The sequence below is a fragment of the Sebastes umbrosus genome, chromosome 13 (assembly GCF_015220745.1).
Source record: "Sebastes umbrosus isolate fSebUmb1 chromosome 13, fSebUmb1.pri, whole genome shotgun sequence".
Classification (NCBI taxonomy): domain Eukaryota; kingdom Metazoa; phylum Chordata; class Actinopteri; order Perciformes; family Sebastidae; genus Sebastes; species Sebastes umbrosus.
The window spans coordinates 23,619,854-23,641,062 of NC_051281.1; the positions used below are offsets into that span (position 1 = coordinate 23,619,854).

General features: G+C 40.2%; 2 protein-coding genes across 7 annotated transcripts in view; both read left to right on the forward strand.

Moving 5' to 3' along the window:
- The window catches only part of znf385b (zinc finger protein 385B), a 57,313-nt gene extending 50,385 nt beyond the window's left edge, over positions 1 to 6,928 (forward strand). For 3 of the 4 annotated variants that reach the window (XM_037789981.1, XM_037789979.1, XM_037789982.1), the window contains one exon: positions 172 to 6,928. In XM_037789981.1, coding sequence (XP_037645909.1) covers positions 172 to 441 — 270 coding nt within the window. In that variant the 3' untranslated portion in view covers positions 442 to 6,928. The remainder of the gene's footprint in view (positions 1 to 171) is intronic. The other variant, XM_037789980.1, reaches the window with a different exon arrangement.
- A 3,698-nt stretch (positions 6,929 to 10,626) lies between these two features.
- On the forward strand, positions 10,627 to 20,808 carry LOC119499760 (solute carrier family 22 member 4-like). 3 transcript variants are annotated; one of them, XM_037788911.1, is made up of 11 exons: positions 10,627 to 11,175; positions 12,043 to 12,252; positions 13,499 to 13,602; positions 14,017 to 14,171; positions 14,412 to 14,583; positions 15,659 to 15,785; positions 15,865 to 15,965; positions 16,156 to 16,370; positions 18,046 to 18,228; positions 18,594 to 18,729; positions 20,009 to 20,176. In XM_037788911.1, the coding sequence occupies exons 1-11, from the start codon at positions 10,966 to 10,968 to the stop codon at positions 20,109 to 20,111; spliced, it is 1,716 nt and encodes a 571-aa protein (XP_037644839.1). In that variant the 5' UTR covers positions 10,627 to 10,965; the 3' UTR covers positions 20,112 to 20,176. The 3 variants fall into 3 exon arrangements, with proteins under 3 accessions (XP_037644839.1, XP_037644840.1, XP_037644841.1); XM_037788912.1 differs by having other exon boundaries at positions 10,629 to 11,175; positions 12,046 to 12,252; XM_037788913.1 differs by lacking the exon at positions 18,594 to 18,729 and having other exon boundaries at positions 10,629 to 11,175; positions 20,009 to 20,808.
- The last annotated feature ends 401 nt before the right edge of the window (positions 20,809 to 21,209 follow it).

Sequence of the window (21,209 nt, forward strand, 5' to 3'; positions counted from 1 at the left end):
TTCCTTGTTTGCTCACCTGCTTGTTTCCTCTCCTTTCCTGGTCTTCTCACCTTTTTTCCTCTCCTCTCTTTATTTTCTCTCCTCTCCTCTCCTTGTTACCTCTCTTCTTCACTCCTTGTCTCCTCTCCTCTCCTTATCTCCTCTCCTTGTTTCCTCTCATCTTCCCCTAAGAAGGAGTTGATGAAGCCCTCCCTCTCCCCGTCCTTCCTCTCTACTCCCTTTGCTCCTCCGCCCTCCTCCCTCACTTCCACCATTTCGCTCCCTCCCGCCACTCTCTCCTCCTCCCCCCTCCTCACTTCCACCTCCTCACCCCTCACCCAAACCATCTCTCTCCACACTCGCCCTCCGGCACCCTCGCCCCTCTTCACAGCCTCCTTCCTGCGTCCGGCTCCTGGACCAATCAGAGCGAGCCAAGGATCGATCCTCTTCGCACCCTACTGATGGCAGCGTCGGCAGTGGGGAGTCGAACCAGCGACCTCTGACCTCTGACCTCCTGTTTGTTGGAGTGACAGAAGAGATATCAGTTCTGACACAATGGCTGCAGGGATTCAAACCTGCAACCTTCTCACCTGACTGAGGCTTCAAAAGAAGACTTGAGAGTACAGAACCTCCTTCTCCTCCTTCTGTCTAGATCTTCTTCTCGGGTCCAAAATTTCACAGCTGACCCGACAGCAACCTCTGATGATTTTATCCAAATCAGAACAGAACAGAGGCTGAAAAGTTCACACAAATCCTGGAAAACCTGGGATTTTCTAAACACAGTCATGGGAAAGTCCTGGAAAAATTACAGATTGCGCCGAAATTTCTAGAAAGCAATAAGTGGGGAAAAAGAAATCAGTGTGCAGCTCTTTTGTCGACCTCATTTGTCATTTTGATGCTCCAGATTCAGCTCATTCAAAACATCCAACTTAAAGAAAAATAAGTGAAACATTCAACTTGTGCATGGAAATATAGAGAATATTTATATTTTTCTTTCTTTGACGTTTTTACCAAAAAAAGAACTCCAAAGTACCTCGTCATGAATGGCAAATGACTCTTTATGGCAGCCTGAATCTACTGAAAATAAAGCTGGAGTTTGTTTTTTATATATTTTGGTTTGATTGAGATAACAAGAATCAGAACTAGGATTCGTGAGAAACCGGAATCGACAAGCAGAATCTAAAAAAATATCTCAACGATCCCCGAAACCTGCTCCTGGTTAAAATCCTCTCATTTTCAGGCTAAAGATGCAGCTTGTATTGAGACCAGACACAAAGGTGAACAAGAAAGTCTGGACTCGGTTCTGGTTCTGTTTGGGTCGGATGCTCAGAGTTTGGACCGGGTTATTTCTGCCTGAACAAATCCCCTCTGAACACAGACGTTCTTTCTTCCTCTTGCTGCAGAAGCTAACTAACGAATACTGCTGATGTCTTCATGTCATATCAACACTGGACTGTGGTGCCACAGATGTCCTCCTTCAGACGTCCCTGCGCTAATGTTCAACTTGTTCCTAATGTACAGCATCCCGAGCAAACAAACCGGTTGAGCAAGAGAAATGAAACTAGAGACCATCCTGTGATGGGATCACACCAGCACAACGCCAAATCGGGCCAGGGGCGTAAATTGGGGGGCCAAATGGCCCCTTCACCACTTCCTACCCCCCTACTTCCGCTGCCCTTGCTGGGACCACACCCATTTTCAAGCTTGGCCTTCATTTTGATGTCAACCACACACCTGCAAAGTTTCGTGACTGCATCTTGCACGGTTACGACACTATCGCGGTGACAAAATCTGTCCACAGACATATTAACACCTGGAAAAGTACTCAAAACTGCTTCTGTGGTAGTACAGTAGGCGTCTCCAGGACCACATGATATCCCATAAAAAGACCAACAATGTGTTCATCCCTCAATACTTTCTGACTTCCTGTCCGTGGCTCTCACCCCCAAGCCCCTTTGGTTCGTACTGAAGACATAAATCTTTAAAAGTGGTTCACAAATTTACAGTTTCAATTTTATAAAATGCTCAGAAATTTCATAAAACAGCTAAACGCTGTTGTTTTTAGCAAATGTTACTCAATCAGGAGGAAATAGTGCATTTGTTGGGGTCTATTTTCAGTTTGATGTCCAGACCAAACTTAAAATATACCTTCTGTGTCATCTCCACACATTCTGGTCTCCATGTTGTTTCACTGCCAGCCAGGTATGTAATTCTGGTCGACACTAAATCCTTTTAATTGTAATTTATTCTTTTTTTTTGCCTAAATCAATCAAATTTGAAATATGTTTAGACAAAAAAACAAAACAAAATCAGCTTTAAAAATGTGTAATATGTGTGCATTGATAACATGTTACCCTCCTCAAAATCCCCAAAATATGACCAAGTTCATAACATGTCCTCAATGGTGGCTACAGCCCTGCTGTGGAATAAAGGTGGAATAAACAGGAATTATCCTTTAATGGAGCAGCGATAAGAGTCTAAACTAGCTGAACTTCCTCTTTTTGATCTATGGCAACATAAAATCCAGGTGAAATTCAGTTTCGACGGGTTCGCTCCTTCTGGTAAAACTCCTCAAAACTCCCAAACAATAAGCCTTAACAGAAAGCTACATCAGGATTGATTGTTAATTCAGGGCAGTTAGTTGCTTGTTCTCGCCTCCCGCTGACTCAACCTGCCGTGTGTTCGGACAGAGTTTGAATTGAAGTATGAGTACATGAACGCCTCCTCCTTATATCTGATGTCCGCATCTGCCTGAACCTGCTGTCGTCTCCACTGCTGGTGTGTGTTACAGACTCTGGGCCCGGCTACTTCCTGGTTTTACAGTGAAAAAGGCCTTTCGTCCTGACTGTTGCCTGGTGTGAACACTCAGTCTGTTGGTTTCAGTCTTCACCTTCCTGCTGTTACTGAATCGGACCAGAACTTTCTGGAGTTTAAAGCATCCGAGCAACAACTTTTACTGAACCTTTTATCACAAAGAGTCAGAGGAACTTTTGTTAAAGACTTTTAACTTAACACATCACTGGAACTTTTCACAACCTGCAACAGCAAAGGGACGCTTTTCTTAAATAAGCTTATTCACTCTCATGAGGAAAAAGGAAATAGAAAGATTTCTCCGGTTGATTTTTCTGTGCTTTAGTAAGCTATTTTACAGTGTATGTTGTAAATATTTGCCCAAAACTTTGTCACGACTTTCAAACAACAGCATGATCTGTCCATCTATCAGAAACTTTGGTCCAGAGTCATCACACGAACCCTTTGGATTTGGCCTCATTACCTATCCTCTAGTGCCACCCTCAGGATACATATCACACTTTTTTAGCTTTTTAGCTACTAGTAAGGCTCTAAGAACAGCTAATAATTAGAATTTTATGTGTGACAAAATAATCCTCCACTTACTAGCTTTATTCTGAGCATTCAACTGCATCTCTCTCTGACTTCGAATGTGAATGTCCTCAATGAGCTTTCTCTGGCTGTCCACAGACTCCTGGGCGATGACCTTTGAACTCTCCCCAGTCAATGCTGTTTTATTGTTATTATATATTCATATTTATTTATATTTTTTATTATGACAGGGCCTATTTTGGACCAAGTTAAACTCACCGCTTATAATTACATATTGACTGTCGACATCTAGGAACAGAGAAAATCACTATGTGGGGGAGTGAATACATGCAGCCTGCCAGACAATTACTTTACATTAAAGGGCTCAAATGCTCCGTTTTTACAGATAATACTTTGAGTTCTTTATAAAAAAAAAAATTTTTAAAAACGAGAGCAAAACAGATCTCCGACCCAGGCTTGAAAATAAATCATCTGAGGGTTTGAAAAGGTTTTTTTCAAACAAAGAAAATGTCACATTTAAGTGGCTATAAGTGTGTCACTACCTTGCTAGCTTTTATGGCTCCACTGACTCCTTTAGACACTAAATGGCAGCTCCATCCCTGAGATGTCATTGACCATAATCAACGTCACTGCCATCTTACAGGGTCGTAAGTCACTGTGCGATCCTGTAAGATGGCAAACATCCCACACCGCACTGTGGGAAACTGCACAAGCAATAATAATAATAAAAAAAACTCATTATCTGAAATAAGAAAATGTTTAAATCATAAGTTTATGAGGGAAGGAAATATATATATATAATTGTGCAGATACCTGTATTTTTACAGTCCAAATCAAATACAACAGCATTAATTGATTAATTGAAAATTTGAAATCACATTGGACATTGATATTGATCTGTTCAGACAGCCTCTCCAGCATGAACTAAATACTCAAGTTCAAATGCAGTTTGCAGCCATCAGCGAGACTTAAAAAAATTTGGTATTGTCACATCTGTGCTGCCAGTGTAAAAACTATGAAGCGATAAGTTTGTCTAATATCCGACTCGTGTTTTGTTTAAATTTTGTTAGTGTCCGTTTTGGTTTTGTGTTCATCATTCACTCTGTGTAACAGACTTAGGTCATGTGATGAGGCCTGGACTAGCTCCAGCCGCTAAAGAAGGGTATGAGATGTGGTTGAAAGCTCAGAAGAAAAGCTCATGAGTGGACCTTTGAGTTAAGATCATTTTGGCATACAAACTGAATTTCCTATTGGGGGTGTAATGAACACTGCAGCCTCTAGGGGGCACTAGTAGAACTTTCCAACGTTGGTTTGGTGTTAGCTAACAAACATTTTTAGACCCCCATGTAGTTCAAATTAAAATGATCAGGTGGTTGTTTGACGGTCGTGAAAGAGCTTCGCAGAACCAGGAGAAACCATAGAAAACTCCACACGTTAAAGTTAAAGAGGAGGTGTCAAAGCTCCTTCTCCATGATGATGTAACAGGACGGTTTGTTGGGAGTCCACTTCCGTCTGAGGACTCTTCTCTGATTGGCCATCAGCAAATTAAATAATTGAACCAGTCGGCTCAACTGAGGGAGAGACGCTTGTTCCGCTCTGCGATCAGTTCATTAAAAGGCATCTGACGAAATGAAAAAAATGAAAAGGCATTGAATCTAATTGGCTGGAGTAGAATTGAAGGATAAGTTCCCAGTTAATTTACAGCCAGTATGGACAGGAGGAACAATTACAGTGACCAATAACTCTTGAAATTAACATATGGGCATGTGAGTGTTGTTTTAGGACTTTTTTTTATTATTTAAAGGAAGCACTTTTTTAAAATTCTACAAATAAACGTCAGCGATTCAACACCTGCTGTTTTTTAAATACAAAAACATATTTATAAGCCGTTATTTAATTAGTAAGATACATTTCAAAGCACTTTTTAGAATTTAAATTTATTTATTTGTCTAATGAGCCACGTACAAAAAAAATTCAGATGGAGTGCACAAAAGTCATTTTGTATAATAATTTATTTTATTTTTAATTTAATAGTATTTTTTTTCAATAGTCAGTCAAATTAAATGTCGTTTAGTATTTCTTACTACGAAGTCCCCATTTAAACATTTTGGATTTGACACCAGTCAAACTTTTCTGAACCGTTTTAGAAATTAGTGCCAAAGAACATGACGATGAAAAGACGCTTGCTCTTGAACGCATTAAGGAAAACCAGACAGCTACAAGACTGGATCAGAAAAAACAGAAATATTAATAATACAACCAGAAATTGTCTGATTAACTGGCGGTTATTTTCTATGGTTTCAAATGGTTGATATATTTCCTCTTCCTGCCTCTTCCTGAAGAACTTGAAGCATCTCAGTCTTCCAATAATGAACAAACAGGTTTAAGGACATTATGTGTGTGTGTGTTTATCTATGCAGTATTTTGGTCGCACAGTGCAGTAACTGTTATCCGTCTCATCAACATGCAAACTGTAATAAGAAGACAAAGTGTCAAATCAAATGTTGATGATGCTGATTAAACCTCCGAACACGAAGCTCTGAACTCTCCAACTAAACTTCCTCCTCCTCTGTCCGATGATGTCATCACGATGCAATAATGTACAGATCAGCTGCTGCTTTTCTATTCGCTCCGCTTCCTTATCAGCAATACTGAGGCCTGAGAGTCTTGATACTGGAGTCCATGTGTTACATACTGGACTGAAACAAACAGGGATGCACTGTTTGAATTGAAGAGTTATTTGACATGACATGACATCAACTTTTCATTTTTTGTTTTAACTGTTGAAATGTTTTTGATGAAAACTGAGATTGTGAGTGTGTCTGAATGTGTGTGTGAATGTGTGTGTGTGTGTGTGTGTGTATTCTCTCCATGCTTGGAATGAACCATCTGATTTAATCGCTTTACTTCCAAAATAAAAGCTAATTTTCCATTATGTAAACTCTGAATAATTTAAGTGTGTAAAGGAGCAGTTCACCCAAACTGCTGCACACAGGTCTCCACTCTGAACTAGACAGGAGTTGTTTTTAACACATCTAATATATTGTTTAGTTGGAAAGTTATTTCCACCTGCAGGTATTGAATTAGAATTTTTAACTTTCAAAGTTTTAAACTGTAAATCAAATTAAAAAAAAAAAATCCGTTACATATATTTTAAAAGAATAAATCCAGATTTTGAAAACCCAAGTCTAAACTGTGGTGACACATTAGATTCAGTTTTCTGAGACATCATTTCAACTCATCTTTCACAGATTATTTGGAATGGAAACGGGTGAATTGCTTAACAAATGGAATCAAGATGTTGATAATAAAACGAGAAACAGTTCAGAGTTGAAAATAGACAGATATTTCTTTTAGACTTCAGCTCAGAACAGCAACATCTAATCGTCCTCATGCGTGTTTCAAAGTGACACTTCCTGCTTCAGAGAACCTCCATCCACATCTTTATGTACAGTATTTATTCTCTGAGCTTGTTTTTTATGATCATTATGATGCAAATATGCAAACGCAAACTTGTCAGGTTGAGATTATGTAACATTTCTCTCCTTATCATTTTATTTCTGTAACTTTGTTCTATTTGTTTTCATTAAAAAAAATGCTGAACGTACATCAGTCCTGCATTCTTTTTTAAATAAAGTTATTGGCTGATTTGATTTTTGGTACGGCTCTGAGGCATTGACCTCAGTACTTTAGAGAACTGTAAGTTAGCACTGAATACTTTATCGGATTCTTAGTCTTGTTTACATCACGATCAGATCTACCCTTGCTTGATTTAAGTCATCAACAAAAAATATGTTAAATAGAATTCATGAGGTCCAAAAGACACAGATGTGACATTAGCGAGTCTTGTGAAACCCAGGAGTAAAATGTGAGTATGTACAATTTTGAGGTCCTTGTACTTTACTTGAGTATTTCCATTTATGTTACTTTTTACTTCTACTTGACTACACGTTGGAAGCCAATATTGTACTTTTTACTCCACTACATTTATCTGACAGCTTTTGTTGTTAGTTACTTTTCAGCTTCAGATTATTAATACAAAATATAAATCAACTAATAAATGCTGATGTATTATTGTATTATTATTATTAAGCTAACCGGCTGTATATGAAGTGGATGGAATTAGCTCCACCTTTACCAGCTGCAACATTAAAGGGATGAACACATTAATGCATCACCAATTTATAATATAGCCTACAAAGTGATATAATATACGTTATTCTGAAATGGGCCATTCTGCATAATGAGTTTGTTTAATACTATATTTCGTGCTATATTTTGATGCTCATACTTATATACTATTTACTTAAAGGTCCAGTGTGTGTAGGGTCTGGCGGTATCTAGCAGTGAGGTGAGGAGACTGCAACCAACTGAAGCCTCTCCCATGTGCCAAGCGTGTTGGAGAGCTACGGTGGCCGACGCAAAAACACGAATGGCCCTCTCTAGAACCATCTGGAGCAGAGCCACTGCGTAGAGTATGTGTGGGAATTGATTGATGAAGCAAGAGAGAGAGAGAGTGGCGGCAAAGGGAGCGAGTAATGTTATCGACTCCGGCCCAAGCAGGAAAAGTTAACAGTGTTTGGTTTGTCCGTTCTGGGCTACTGTAGAGACATGGTGGTGCAACATGGCGAACTCCGTAGAGTGAGGACCGACTCCGTTTGTAGATATAAACGGCTCATTCTAAGGTAACAAAAACACAACAATTCTTATTATCAGGTGATTATACACTAAAGAAAACATACTTATTAATATTATATCCCATTTTTGCCAATAGATCAAGCAAGTTGTTACACACCGTTCCTTTAAGGAGGATATTGGATGGACTTTTACTTGTAACACAGTATTTTTATTGCTACTTTTACTTAAGTAAATGATCTGAGTACTTTTTCCACCACTGATGTCGAACCTCAACGACTCTCACAGGACCTCAAAAGATTCCTTTGTTACTATAATAAGTCTCATCTCATGTCCACTAGAGGACACTTAACCCACATCAACATGAAGGCACACGTTGACTCGTGAATGACGGACGTGAAAGAGGAAAACTGTTACTCTAAAGCTGCTTTGACTCGCAAGCACAGACAGTGTGTTTAGGGTTAATGTGAAGAAGAGCTGCTGAAATTGTAACAGCTGCTGCAAAAATATCCAAGAAACTACCATTTCTGACCTTTTCCTCTAGTCGAAAGAAGTTACTCCCTGACATATTTCCAATCAACACAGTAACTTTTTCACTGAACCACAGCGACACGTTGAAACCATTCTTCCCACAGAGCCTTGGAGGGATAACACAGTGAGTACTGATTGGAAACCGTTCGCTCTCATCCTCCTCCCTCTTCTAGTTAGTCAGAATCTGCAGACTGTTTTTCTAAGAACTGTCAAAGGATCATTTGTGCTTGGAACAGAGTCCGAGTCTGTGTTGTTGGTTTTGGTCTTGATCTCATTTCAGGAAACCAGATTAAATGTTTATTTAATGTGCAACTTCCAACAAACTCAAAGTGATTACAATGTGGTAGTTTTGACCACCAAAAAATATTTGAATGCAGCTTGAACATCATCTGAAGAGAAAGAAAAACGCCGAGTCAGTCTGCTGCACCTGAACAAACTGGTACCAGTGAGGTCACCGAACAGGAAGGACAGGCACAGACAGAGAGAGAGAGATCAGGACTGGACTGGAAGCTTTAAACTGGTTTAATCATTTACTGAACACTTACTGATCGCGCCAGTTAAAAGGTGACGAGGAGTTTTCACTTCAGTGTCATCCAGCTCGCACCTGTCATGAGTCTGTAAATCATGACATCTCACACAGACAGCCTACAGGCACACATTGACTGACCTTCTGTGAGACGTTTACATGAAAGAAAGAAGCCAGATCATTGTGAGAAGTCAGCTTGTGGTATGGCATAATGTTAATTAATGAGGTTATTTTCCTGAGAAAGACCAAATGTAACCTGATTTGACACTGTAGCTTTAGCTCCCAATTTGTGTGTTTTCAGCTGGGTCACAGAGGAGAATCACACAGTCTCGTTTGGCCTTAAATGTTGAGACTTGTATCTTTACTGCTTTAAGTAAAGCCTTCAAATCACGTTTAACACCCACTGTGAAAAGGAAACAACTTAATTAATACTGAACTTCCAAGGAACTGAGTCCCTTTAAATGATCAGGGGTCATTTAATGGACTTGACTACATTTAATCTGAGTATTTTAATAATCATTAATAATAATACCGTTAATTCTGAATAATATGCATAAATGTCCCTTATTAAGAAGTTCCTTAATTACTCCATGAAGAATCAATCTCTTATAAACCCTGATATTTGCAGCTGTGATATTTTAAGGAAGAATTCATCCAGTAAACGTTATTTATAAACCGCCTTTCAAAACCACAAGGTTACAAGGTGCTGTACAACGCAAACATTGAAGAAAAATAGAAAGTTAAAAACAGGAAATAACAATATAAAAACAATAAAACCTACACAGAAGGTAAACACACATTACAGGACAAAGACCTTAAAAAACAGGTCAGTTTTTAACAACTCTGCGTTTTTTATAACTAGGGGAAGACGGCTCCGGAGGGTGGGAGTCACAACTGCAAAAGCTCAGTCACCTCAGACAGCCGAAGACCTTGGTCAGTAGGAACACAATAATTCAGAAATAGAAATATAAAGTGGGGCCAGCCCGTAGAGCTTTATAGGTAATTAAAGCTGCAGTCGGTAACTTTGAGCAAATATGATTAAAATGTTATTTTTATAAAACAGTCACTATATCCTGACAATAGTGTATGAGACAGATAATCTATGAAAACAAATCATGTTCCTCTGTGTCCTCCTAGTGCTCCTATTGACATTTGCAATATTCCACTGCACCCGAAGGAAAACAACCAATCGGAGCCGAGTAATCTCTAAAGCAGCCGTCAATCAATGCTTGTGAAACTTGTGAACTCTGATCAAACTGTCAAACTAGGCAGCGCTGATTAGAAATAGAAAAGAAAAGAAAAAAAAAACACGTACTGCAAAAGTCATGAATCATAAATAGAAAATAGAAAAAATTCCAATAAAAGTCAAACTGTATGTCTTTAGAGATCTGGGTTACTCCCTTGTTCTTCATTTAGTCACAATAATCTTCATGTTTACCTTTTAAAAGGGACACAGTGTTTCTTCCAGTGCTGCTCTCTCTCTCTCTCTCTCTCTCTCTCTCTCTCTCTCTATTTCTGATATGAAGTATACATTTTTACCAACATGAGGAGTTGCAACAAGTAGTTGAACTATGAGCACGAACAGAGAAGAGGAGGAGGAGGAGGAGGAGAAGGATGAGAGGGTGAGGAGGAGAGGCCAGGAAGAGGAGAGGTGGAGTTCTTTTGTCTTGTCTGGGATAAGGTGTGAAGCCTCAGAGAGATCCTGCAGAGCGAAGCTGACAGCTGCTGCAACAGGAGTATTAACAGTATTGGTATTCAGGGAGACAACATATTTGCAGTATTTATAGGCGGGAGAATTATATTTGTAGCTGTTGTACTTGTAGTAACAGAGGGTCTAAATGTACTTCTAAAAATTATTTGTAGTTTTTAGATAGATCTATTTTGTGCATTTACAGTCAACCTGATTGTCAGTTGCTTCAGTTGTACAGAATAGAGTATAAGTAGAGTCCAGTATGCAGGACTACGAGGAGTCACTGTCGTTCCTGGGGACCTGGGGCCCGTTCCAGAGGAGAGTCTTCGTCTTGCTCTGTCTCACCACCATCCCATGTGGATACAACCTCCAGTGCGTCAACTTTCTGCTGGCTGTCCCCCCCCACCACTGCCACATCCCCGCCCACAGCAACCTGAGCCAGGACTGGATCCAGGCCAGCATCCCAGTACAGGTCAGAACTGGCCTGTTGTTCAAAACTGAATGAAAATAAAGGAAAGTGGAAAAAAAAGGAATTCTTACATGTGACATTTAAGAATTTCATTTCATCATCTGTCTTTAATCAATGAATTCATTATTTTTTTTAAATGCAATCAAACTATTTTTACTCCCTTGAATTGACTTTTGAAAATTCCATTTATTAACACACAAGTCTTCTAAAATACGTCATTTTCCCAGAACGACACTTACAAGTGTTTTCTGATCTGACACCCCCGTCAGCAGGGCGACATCATTTGTCTGTGACTTCCAACACTGTCACACAAAAGATCATTTTGGTTAAAATTACTAGGTTAGGGGACCTTCAACATCATGGTTACAATAAAAGGCATTCACTTATGAACCTATTTCCCAAACCGAAATTCTGTTTATCACAGTGATGTCTTCTTGTTCTCCGTTACAGTTTCTGTTTGATCCACAATTAATGCTGCAATCTGTAACTTTGAGCAAATATGATGAAGTTATTTGTATAAAACTGTCGCTATATCCTGACAGTAAACTACTATTTATTTTATCAGATGCTCATGTAACAGTATACAGTATATGACAGTAAATAAAATAAAACAATTTGCAAATATAATGTTTTTCTCTAAATCTAGTCGAATGCTGAGACATAACACAGCTGATGTCTGTGTACGAGTGAAGGATTTCAAATATTTGAAAATGCAGTCAGCTAATAATTTACTATACAGCTTTGGATCCTGGCTGTGATCCTCATGCAGGGTTAGAACTGGTCTAGTTTGATCTGATGTGGTCTACTTCGGTGCAGCCTACCTCCTGTTGTTGCATTCGGAAATAATGACGATGTTGTTTTCCTGGTCAGCAGGTGGCTGGGCAACCGGAGAAGAGCAGATGTAGCCGGTATGAACTGGACCTGGTGCAGAACCTGTATGTCTCGGGAAACAGATCCAGCCTGGATCTGGTCCACAACCTGACAAGTCCAGAGGTCCTCCTCTCCAGCCTGAAGCAGGAGGGCTGTAAAGATGGATGGACTTACAGCACTGAGCACTATGAGTCTACTGTAGTCAGTGAGGTACTGAGCTACTGCTGTTACAATTGTTACTATGGAATTTATTACTGCATCTACTGCGAGTACTAATGCACTACATTTTACTTTACCGTTTCCATTGGTTACCCCCCACTTTCCTCCGTCTGTTTGTCACAGTCTAGACTCCAGATTGTTATATAAGAAACCAGTCTGTTCAGAACAACTTCCGTCTGCAAAAACACTGCGGGGTCGTGACCTGTCTCAGTGGCCACCAATCATTGCCTCAGATAACAAAACTGGAAATGACTGGATTGGTGTCTCCTGCATGTTTCATCTATCTGTGTGGTGTAATTCCACAACTTCTGCTGCACAGATAACACAATGCACAATAAATGTATGTTTTTGTTAGCTAGCTTTTAGTCAGATTATTTTTTATGTGCAAATACAAAAAAGGAACAGCTGTATTTCAATTTCTGTTCTGCTATTCTACTTTGTCCCATATACACAAACTACTTTTGACCAGGTTTTGACTTCTGTGTTCACTGAGGAAGGGGTGATAAAATTAAGTATACTCAATGCTGTGATGTGAGGGTACAAACTGCACTCGCTCTCCTTTTGAGGGGTTAGGACACGCCCAGCTGTGTCTATCGTCGGCTCATTTTCCGAAACCAGTTTAGAATAACAATCACAGCACAGCACGAGCCTTTTCTCTTTTTTCTGTGGATTTGAAATTAAGCCATCAGCACATTACTGAATCAGTGTTAATGACAATGATTGATAAGTGATAATGATTATCTGCCGATTGCAATGTGCTTGACTGAGCTAACTTGCTAATTCCACCATTCATGCTAGTTCTATACAAAATACTAGAAGTGCACCCCACCCCTCCAAAACAATTCCTTCAGATCCATCGCGGACTTTTGGAGTAATCCTCCAAACGGACAAACCAACAAACCAACAAACAAACCAACGCCGGTGAAAAAATAACCTACTTCCTAGGCCTTCGGCCTTGGTGGCGGTAATAAAAAGCACCACATGAACCGCTGGGCTTGGTCTACGTTACTTTAACATTGCGACCGGTCAAAGGAATAAGGGGTCCCTGACTGCTGGTGACCAAGGGAACTAGTCTTTAGGGATTTTTTCCAGTTCATGCTTTTAATGTCTGTTTGCTGTGTAAATCCGTGTTGCATTCCCATGTTTGCTATATTTTCCAGTATCTATGTATGCTGTATTTTTCCAGTTTATATTTTTATGTTTGCTGCAGAATTCCCATATGTCCCTTGTCTTCCAGTTTAACCTGGTGTGCAGTGACCAGTGGAAACAGCCTCTGAGCTCTCTTATGTACTTCCTGGGAGGACTGGTCGGATGCTTCGTCTCTGGACAGATCTCTGACCGGTACTTTTCAGTTTCAGTTCAAACTGTTTCCTGTAGCCGCTCTTCTAAGCTGCTACAGAGTTAGCTCCAGATGTAGAATGTTATGCCAAAGTATGTCTGGTAGTTAGCTGTGAGCTAACCAAGCATTGACCAAAGAGATGATGAAGCTCTGCTACACAACATGGAAAAAAAGGAAGTGTATCGCAAAAACTTGACATAATTTTGAGGTTTGGTTAGCTGAAAGATATTATTAATCATCCTAAAATTTTGAGATATAGATTTTTTAGAACATTAAAAAATACGAAGATTTCCAGGTTTGCCCTGAACTTGGACGACCAACAATATAATACATTCCTATTTTTAATTAATTTCTGAATAAAGGATCATTTATGCTGCTGTTGTGGCTGACACCACTCTGTTGTATCTGTACTTAAGGTTTGGCAGGAAGCCTGCACTGTTTGGTGCCATCGCCACGCTGAGCATCTTCAGCAGCGCTATGGCCTTCGCTCCGTCGTGGCCCATCTTCACCGTGCTCCTCTTCATGATGGGCATGGGTCAAATCACCTGCTTCATAGTTGCATTTGTACTGGGTATGGCTTTTTCATTTTCATGATACTGTGACTGCTGACTTTTATCCTCGACTCCACCGGTTGCATGCTAAAGTGTTATTGTTCTGCTGTTGATCTCAATGGAGTCTCATTGGAGGACAGAATGAGACCATGTCCACACCAATGAGGACGCATTTGAAATTCCATCTTCTGTTTGTTTTGGCCTTTTACAGATACGAAGTCAGTGCTTTGCCTGACACTTTTTAAACATTTTCCCCACAGGTTCAGAGATCCTGTTCGGTTCAACCAGAGTTCTCTTCTCGAGCCTGTGCATGCCTTGGACCTACGGGTTAGGTTTAATTCTGCTGCCTGTCACTGCCTACCTGGTCAGGAGCTGGAGACACCTGTCACTGGCCTTGGCTGTGCCAGGCCTGGCCTGTATCCCCCTCTGGTGGTAAGATGACCTCAGTACACTATGAAAATATATCTGTCTACTCAAGGAACTCCCTACTGCATGTTAAAGAGCAACTTAACACCCTACACATATTTGGAAAATATATTTAAAGGGACTGTTTGTAAGAATCAGAAATGCTTGTTAACAGCAACACTAGTGGCCGTTAAGTCAATGAAAGTCAGCGTCGAGCTCGCGCTTGCTATTTCTACATAGACATGAACGAGCATTGCTCAAAACAGTGAGGCGACACACGTCAGCTAAAACCACAATATCACTCTATATTTCACCTGCTTGGCAGTAATGTTAGCTGACCAGACGAAGGTCTCTCCATGAATCACTGCTGATCCTAGTGTTGGCTTTTCCTGCTTCAGCTTCCCGACCGCGGCCGGAGGGAACAGGGGAGACACCGTCAACCGGTCAGAAACGATAACGTTTCTCGCTGCGGAGCCCCGTCACTTCACAAGACATGGGAAACCTCTGTTGGTCTGGAGGAGCTGCAGCAGTTATTTCTGCACAAACGTCCACTCTCCATTCACTAGATATTCTCAGAGCTAAACTAACTCTTCTGCAGTGTTTAGTGTGCGCGCATGCACATGTGGTGGAGCGAGCTGAGTGAAGGCAAGCAGGCAGAGGAGCAGAGGAGCAGAGTAGAGCAGAGACTCCGGTCCTGGAGACCAAAGCTACGGTCTCCCCCGCTTACTCCGACCGCGGCCAACACTGTTTTGCAAGACAGGCTTCACTAGATATAACTTTGCTGTTTTGGTGCTTCCGTGTAGTTTGTGTTGGAGACTTGTCTGAGCAGCGTAGCCACACGCGAGTGTGCATGGGACACCGACCCGGATGATTTATACGTGTAAAAAGTTACAAACAGTCCCTTTAAAGCCAGGCCCAAGACACAAGGTTAGTGTCTTGTATTTTGGAGCATGGAGTAAATTTTTCACAACTTTTTGCCATGCTTCTCAGATCATTTGTAACCTGGGTCGACTCCTTAATCATTCCCACCAAAGCTTGATGAAGAACCAGTGTGACCCTTCTCCAATTTCCACCAAAACATTTGTAACTATCTGTCTATCAGGCTGATTCCAGAGTCTCCTCGCTGGTTGGTTTCTCGCGGCCGTTTTCAGGAAGCAGAAATCTTGCTGAGGTCGATGGCTCTGGAGAACCGAGTGGAAGCTCCACATGTCATCTTCCCTTCAGCCAGCGTAAGAACATCAAACCTCAGCCCTGACCCACACACTAAAGGATGGTAGACATTGTACTGCAGTTTCTGTTTCTCCACAGGTTGAAAAAGCAACAAGTGAGAAGGCAGAGTCCCTCAGCTTCCTGGACCTCCTGAGGACAGCAAACATTCGACATATAACACTTATTCTGTGGATGATGTGGTGAGTTAAAGCACTTTTCCATCACTAGAATTTCCCTGAAATTCAGGAGGAGGAGCTGCCGGCTCACAGTCGCCATGTTGAGGGCCATTGAGAGGCAATAGAAATGTTCCCAATCCCGTATTTTATTCTATAACACTTTCATATTGTTGCTGTAATCAACGTTTAAGTCTCGTTCTCTTGTTGTTTGCAGGTTTTCTTTCTCAGTAAGTTACTTTGGATTGTCATTCAACATGTCTGGTCTCTATGGCAACCCCTTCATCAACTACTTCCTGGTGTCGGTTGTTGAGCTCCCAGCGTACGCTGCCAGCTGGCTGGCAACACGAAGTCTTCCTCGCCACTTGTCGTATATCAGCTTCACCCTGCTGGGGGCACTAGCTCTTCTCCTCATCGCGGTCACTCTGAACAGTGAGTGAGACTAGCACAAATTAGTTGTAAATGGACTTGGACTTGCATTTATATAGCGCTTTTCTAGTCTTCCGACCATTCAAAGCGCTTTACACTACATGTCAGCATTCACCCATTCACACACACATTCATACAAGGTGCCCATCAGGATCTAATCTAAATACTCATTCGCACACCGATGGCTATTTGGGAGCAATTTGGGGTAAAGTATCTTGCTCAAGGACACATCGGCATGTGAACCGGAGCAGCCGGGAATCGAACCACCAACCTTGCGATTGGTGGACGACCTACTTTACCCTCTTAGCCACAGCCGCCCCCACTGCTTTCTTTCTTTTTTATAACAAGAATAACGTTAAAATAATTTCATCTTGTTGAATAAAATCGAAACAATTAACCATTTTCAGCACAATCGATTGTTTACTAAGCCCAACCCCCCTTAGTTGCTATTACTATGCCTGTCAGGGATTTCCTTTTTTGCACACTACATGTGTTTAACAAGGATAACAGATGCAGATTTACCATCAAAATGTTTTGTTCATTTTAAACAATAGATCCTTGTTTTTAGACAGAAGTAGACAAAAAGTCAGCATCCTCACTTGATGATCCGTATAGAAGACATGGGAAAAAAGGAGCAGCATTTGTTCTTAAATGCAAAGTTGTGCCAGTAAGCCCTTACAGTGCATGTATTCTAAAGTGTAATTAGGGATTTTTCTAACGTAACCTGTAGTCCCACAAAATAATGTAGTTAGCTATTGCTCTTCAGCTTTGGAACTAATGCTAGGTTCCTACTGTAAATTATGTAGTACGCTGGGTGGCCACGCATGCTAATGATGGCAGTTCACATTACAGTAGATAAACACATGGTTTAATATGCAATTTTGCTTGGGTGGATTTGGAAAGGCTAAAAACAAGACGCCACCATCCAAACTCTTTATATACAAAATATCTCCCTTATCACAGCCCCACGCACACCACACATGTTGAGAAACACAAAGCTTGACAAGCCTGCTGGGCCTGGTTATGGTATGATCCCTCTGTCCAGGATTGGGGTTTAATCAACAGTCAGAAGCTTCATAGTGATTCAGTGCTTCAGAAATATGGAGTACCACAACTGTCACGGAAATAGTAATAAAGCATTTAATTGATTAATAACGAATTGTACAATGAAAATAGGCATTAATAAATGTGTTTACTAATTAATGTATTAATCTATGAATACATGGACTAAATTACAATTTAATTAACTGTCTTAAATCAAATTAAGTAATTCATTATTTGACATTTGAATGGGCAATAAAAACAAGATTTATAAAAACAATTTGCAAATGAAATATTAATTCATCAATAAGTAGTTCAAATTAAAAAGGATTTACAGAAACACCATAAAACTAAATTCATTAATGTTATTTTAAATGATGTATTTATTGACTGTTGCATGGTGTTTTGGTAAATCCCTTTTTAATTTGAAATATTTTTGATTTCAATTGTAATTTTTTTTTTGCATAATACTTCTTTTTATGCCCATTAGAATGTCAAATAATTAAATACTTTGTAATTTAGTCCATGTATTCCTGCAATTAAATGCTTTATTACTATTTCCGTGACTTTTGTGGTCCTCCATACAGAAATGCTTAATTTCCCGATCACTAATTTGCAGCTCTCCTCCTCCCTGCAGGCCAACCAGCTCTCACCCTGATCCTGGCACTGCTGGGTAAATTTGGCATTCTGGCTGGCGCCGGGGTGTTGTATGTGTACACTGGTGAGCTGTCTCCCACAGTCATCAGGAGCACAGCAATGAATTCCTGTGCCATGTTAGGCAGAGTGGGGTCCTCTGTTTGCCCATACCTGCTGCAGCTAGGTGAGACCTTTCACTTCATACATTATACTGTGGACTATATAGAGTATATATAATAACTTATTACAAAAAATAATTGTTGTAGTAGTGCTACCGCCAATATCAGCTGATGTAGTAGCTGCAAGGCTGCTCTTGTGATGCGTTCAGTTCTGGCTTTTAAAGGGTCAGTTCACCCAAATGACAACAAAAAAAATCATATTTTCTCAGTTGCCCTCAGTTGAATCTAATGATACAGATAGATTTGGTTTTATTGGGTGAGATTTTGAGATATCTATCTTCTTTTTTGTATTATGGATGGATTTAATGCCCATAAAGATCTGTATCGGACAAAGTATGAGCTCACCGATCTGGTCTGGTATTGTCTCCAGCTGTGTTGAATCAGTGCCTGCCGTGGATCGTTGTGGGTTCTCTGTCACTGCTCAGTGTTCTGGTCAGTGTCTTCCTCCCCGAGACCTTCAGACAGCCGCTGCCCGACACCATCCAGCAGATGGCGCTCATACAGCGGTCAGTCTGCACATAGGAAAAAAGTACATAGTCTACGAATCTGACTATGGATCTTTGAAATGAAGTGAACGAAACTACTTGAATACACGTCTACACAACAATATATCAGAAGAATCAGAATCAGAAACTGTTTAATTGCCAAATGGGTTTGCACATACAAGGAATTTGACTTGAAGATTTGGTGTATAACAGTAAACATAGTTCAAAAGCCAAGCGACATAATATGAAATAGAATTTTTTTTAGTATGGACTTATTCTGCGCTATTTGGTCAATTTAAAATATTGTAGGGAGGAATATTACAAGCAGAAACAGCCACACCTCCAACAGGCCATCTACACCTTTTAACATACGGTGCTGCTCGGTGGAAAAACCATAGACTGTATAAAATATGGATCCGCGGGAGCCCTGTTAAATGAGACTAGACTTGTACCGCATGCTCGCATAAGACTTCTATCAAGCACAAATCAACTGAATGGAAATGGAAATAGCAGCTATACAACATTGTTACAGCACGTTTCACAACACAAACACTACATAAAGTAAGAAATGGTGAAAAGGTAATTCACTGTGTGCGCTGCCATGTTGCTATGACGTCAAGTGTGTTTATGTCGGCGAACGAATGGCCGTTCCATTGTACTAGGTTGTTTTTTTCAGAGTTCAGAGTACAATGGATTGCGGCATTAATATAATTTAAATGGGTGCGATATATAAAAATCCCCTCCCCCGTACAGTTGTCATGAACAGGGATATTGGCTATAGAGACCAAAACCGTTTTTTGTACCCGGCTGTAAACATGTTTATTTCTGCTATAAAGTTGGGCATTTTAACATGGGGGTGCATGGAGATCAACTTGCTTTTGGAACCAGCCTCAAGTGGCCATGCGATGAACTGAAAGTCTTTGGCACTTCTGTGTTGGCTTCATTTCTCAGCACTGGAAGCACCGCTTGGGAAAAACACTCATAGTGTGCCAGCATGGCTTAGATCTTTGCAGCTAAGCTCTCAAAAAACATTATTAGAGCATGAAACAGCAGGGCTGTGTTTTAAATGGATACAACAAAACAAAGCGTAGACACAAGTACAGAACCAAAAAGAAAAAATATATATGAAAGAAAAATCGAATCTATTGAATTACATATCCGTTACAAAAATGTGTTTAAAAATCTAGAACAAGATTTGTATAATGTAAAAAAAAGAAGAAACACTTAGGGGTGAAATAGGGTGAAAACACATTGTGTATGTGCAGCCTGAATAATGCAGCTCTCCTCATCTGGCTTCCAGGTTCAGGTGGCCATGGGCCTCCACGCCTCCTCCAAAGGATGACGGGAAATCTGCTAAAGACCAGACTACTGCACCTGAGATCATCTGCACAACTTGCCTATAAGACTCCTGACACACGGCAAAAAAACAAAACGACGGACGACACTAAAACTGCCAAAAGCACCAAAACTATGTTCTATTTTATGAATTACATTTTAGACCTGTGAACACTGGGAGTGATGCATTCACTGGCAGTTATGAATAGTGACAACAGTTTATTGTCTTTACATACTGCAGGGACAGATCGCTGTGCAACAGTGAAACAAAAAAGGAAACTATTGCAAAGCTTCATAGAAAATAAGGAGTCACAGAATGACTGGAATTTTCTTTCATTAAAAGTCAGTAGAACTTTCAAATGGACGTTTAAAATCATACAGTAGTTTGCTTCACTTGCTGTAGATCTAGTTTACTATGTTTCCAATGATGGATTGAAACATTGGCACACTTGAGATTATAAACATGACATGAATGTGACAATCTCAGCATATACAGTATATGAAAGTGGAAAGAAATATAAATCATAAACATGAACTTTTAAGGTGGAAGTTAATTTGAATGTGAATTCTGAACAGACTCCAGGTGGTCAGAAGTATTTTGCTCATGTAGCAGCAACAGTAGCAGAGGTGCTAACAGTAGCAACGCTACATTATAAAATTCAGATTGGTAATATAAACTTGAATTTTTAGTTGTGTATATAAATTAAAGTATATATAAATATTGAATGTGATGAATGAATTAGTAAATCAAAATGAAGTAATTCAAAACCTCTATATGCATTGCATATGCACACCACGGTCACATGAGCACAAGTATACACAACGAGGTTGTGAGGGCAGACGAGTTGGCGTGATGACGTTTTGTAGTCTCATTTATCCACTTTTTTAAGACATATAAAAGCTTTAAAGGGACTGTTTGTAAGAATCAGAAGTGCTTGTTAACAGCGACACCTGTGGCCGTTAAGTCAACGAAAGTCAGCGTCCTGTTGCTCGTGCTTGTGCTCGCTCTAAATAGACATGAACGAGCATCGCTCAACACAGTGAGGCAACACACGTCAGCTAAACCCACAATATCACTCTATATTTCATCTGCTTGGCAGTAATGTTATCTGACCAGACGAAGGTCTCTCCATGAATCAATGCTGATACTGTGTTGGTTTTTTCTG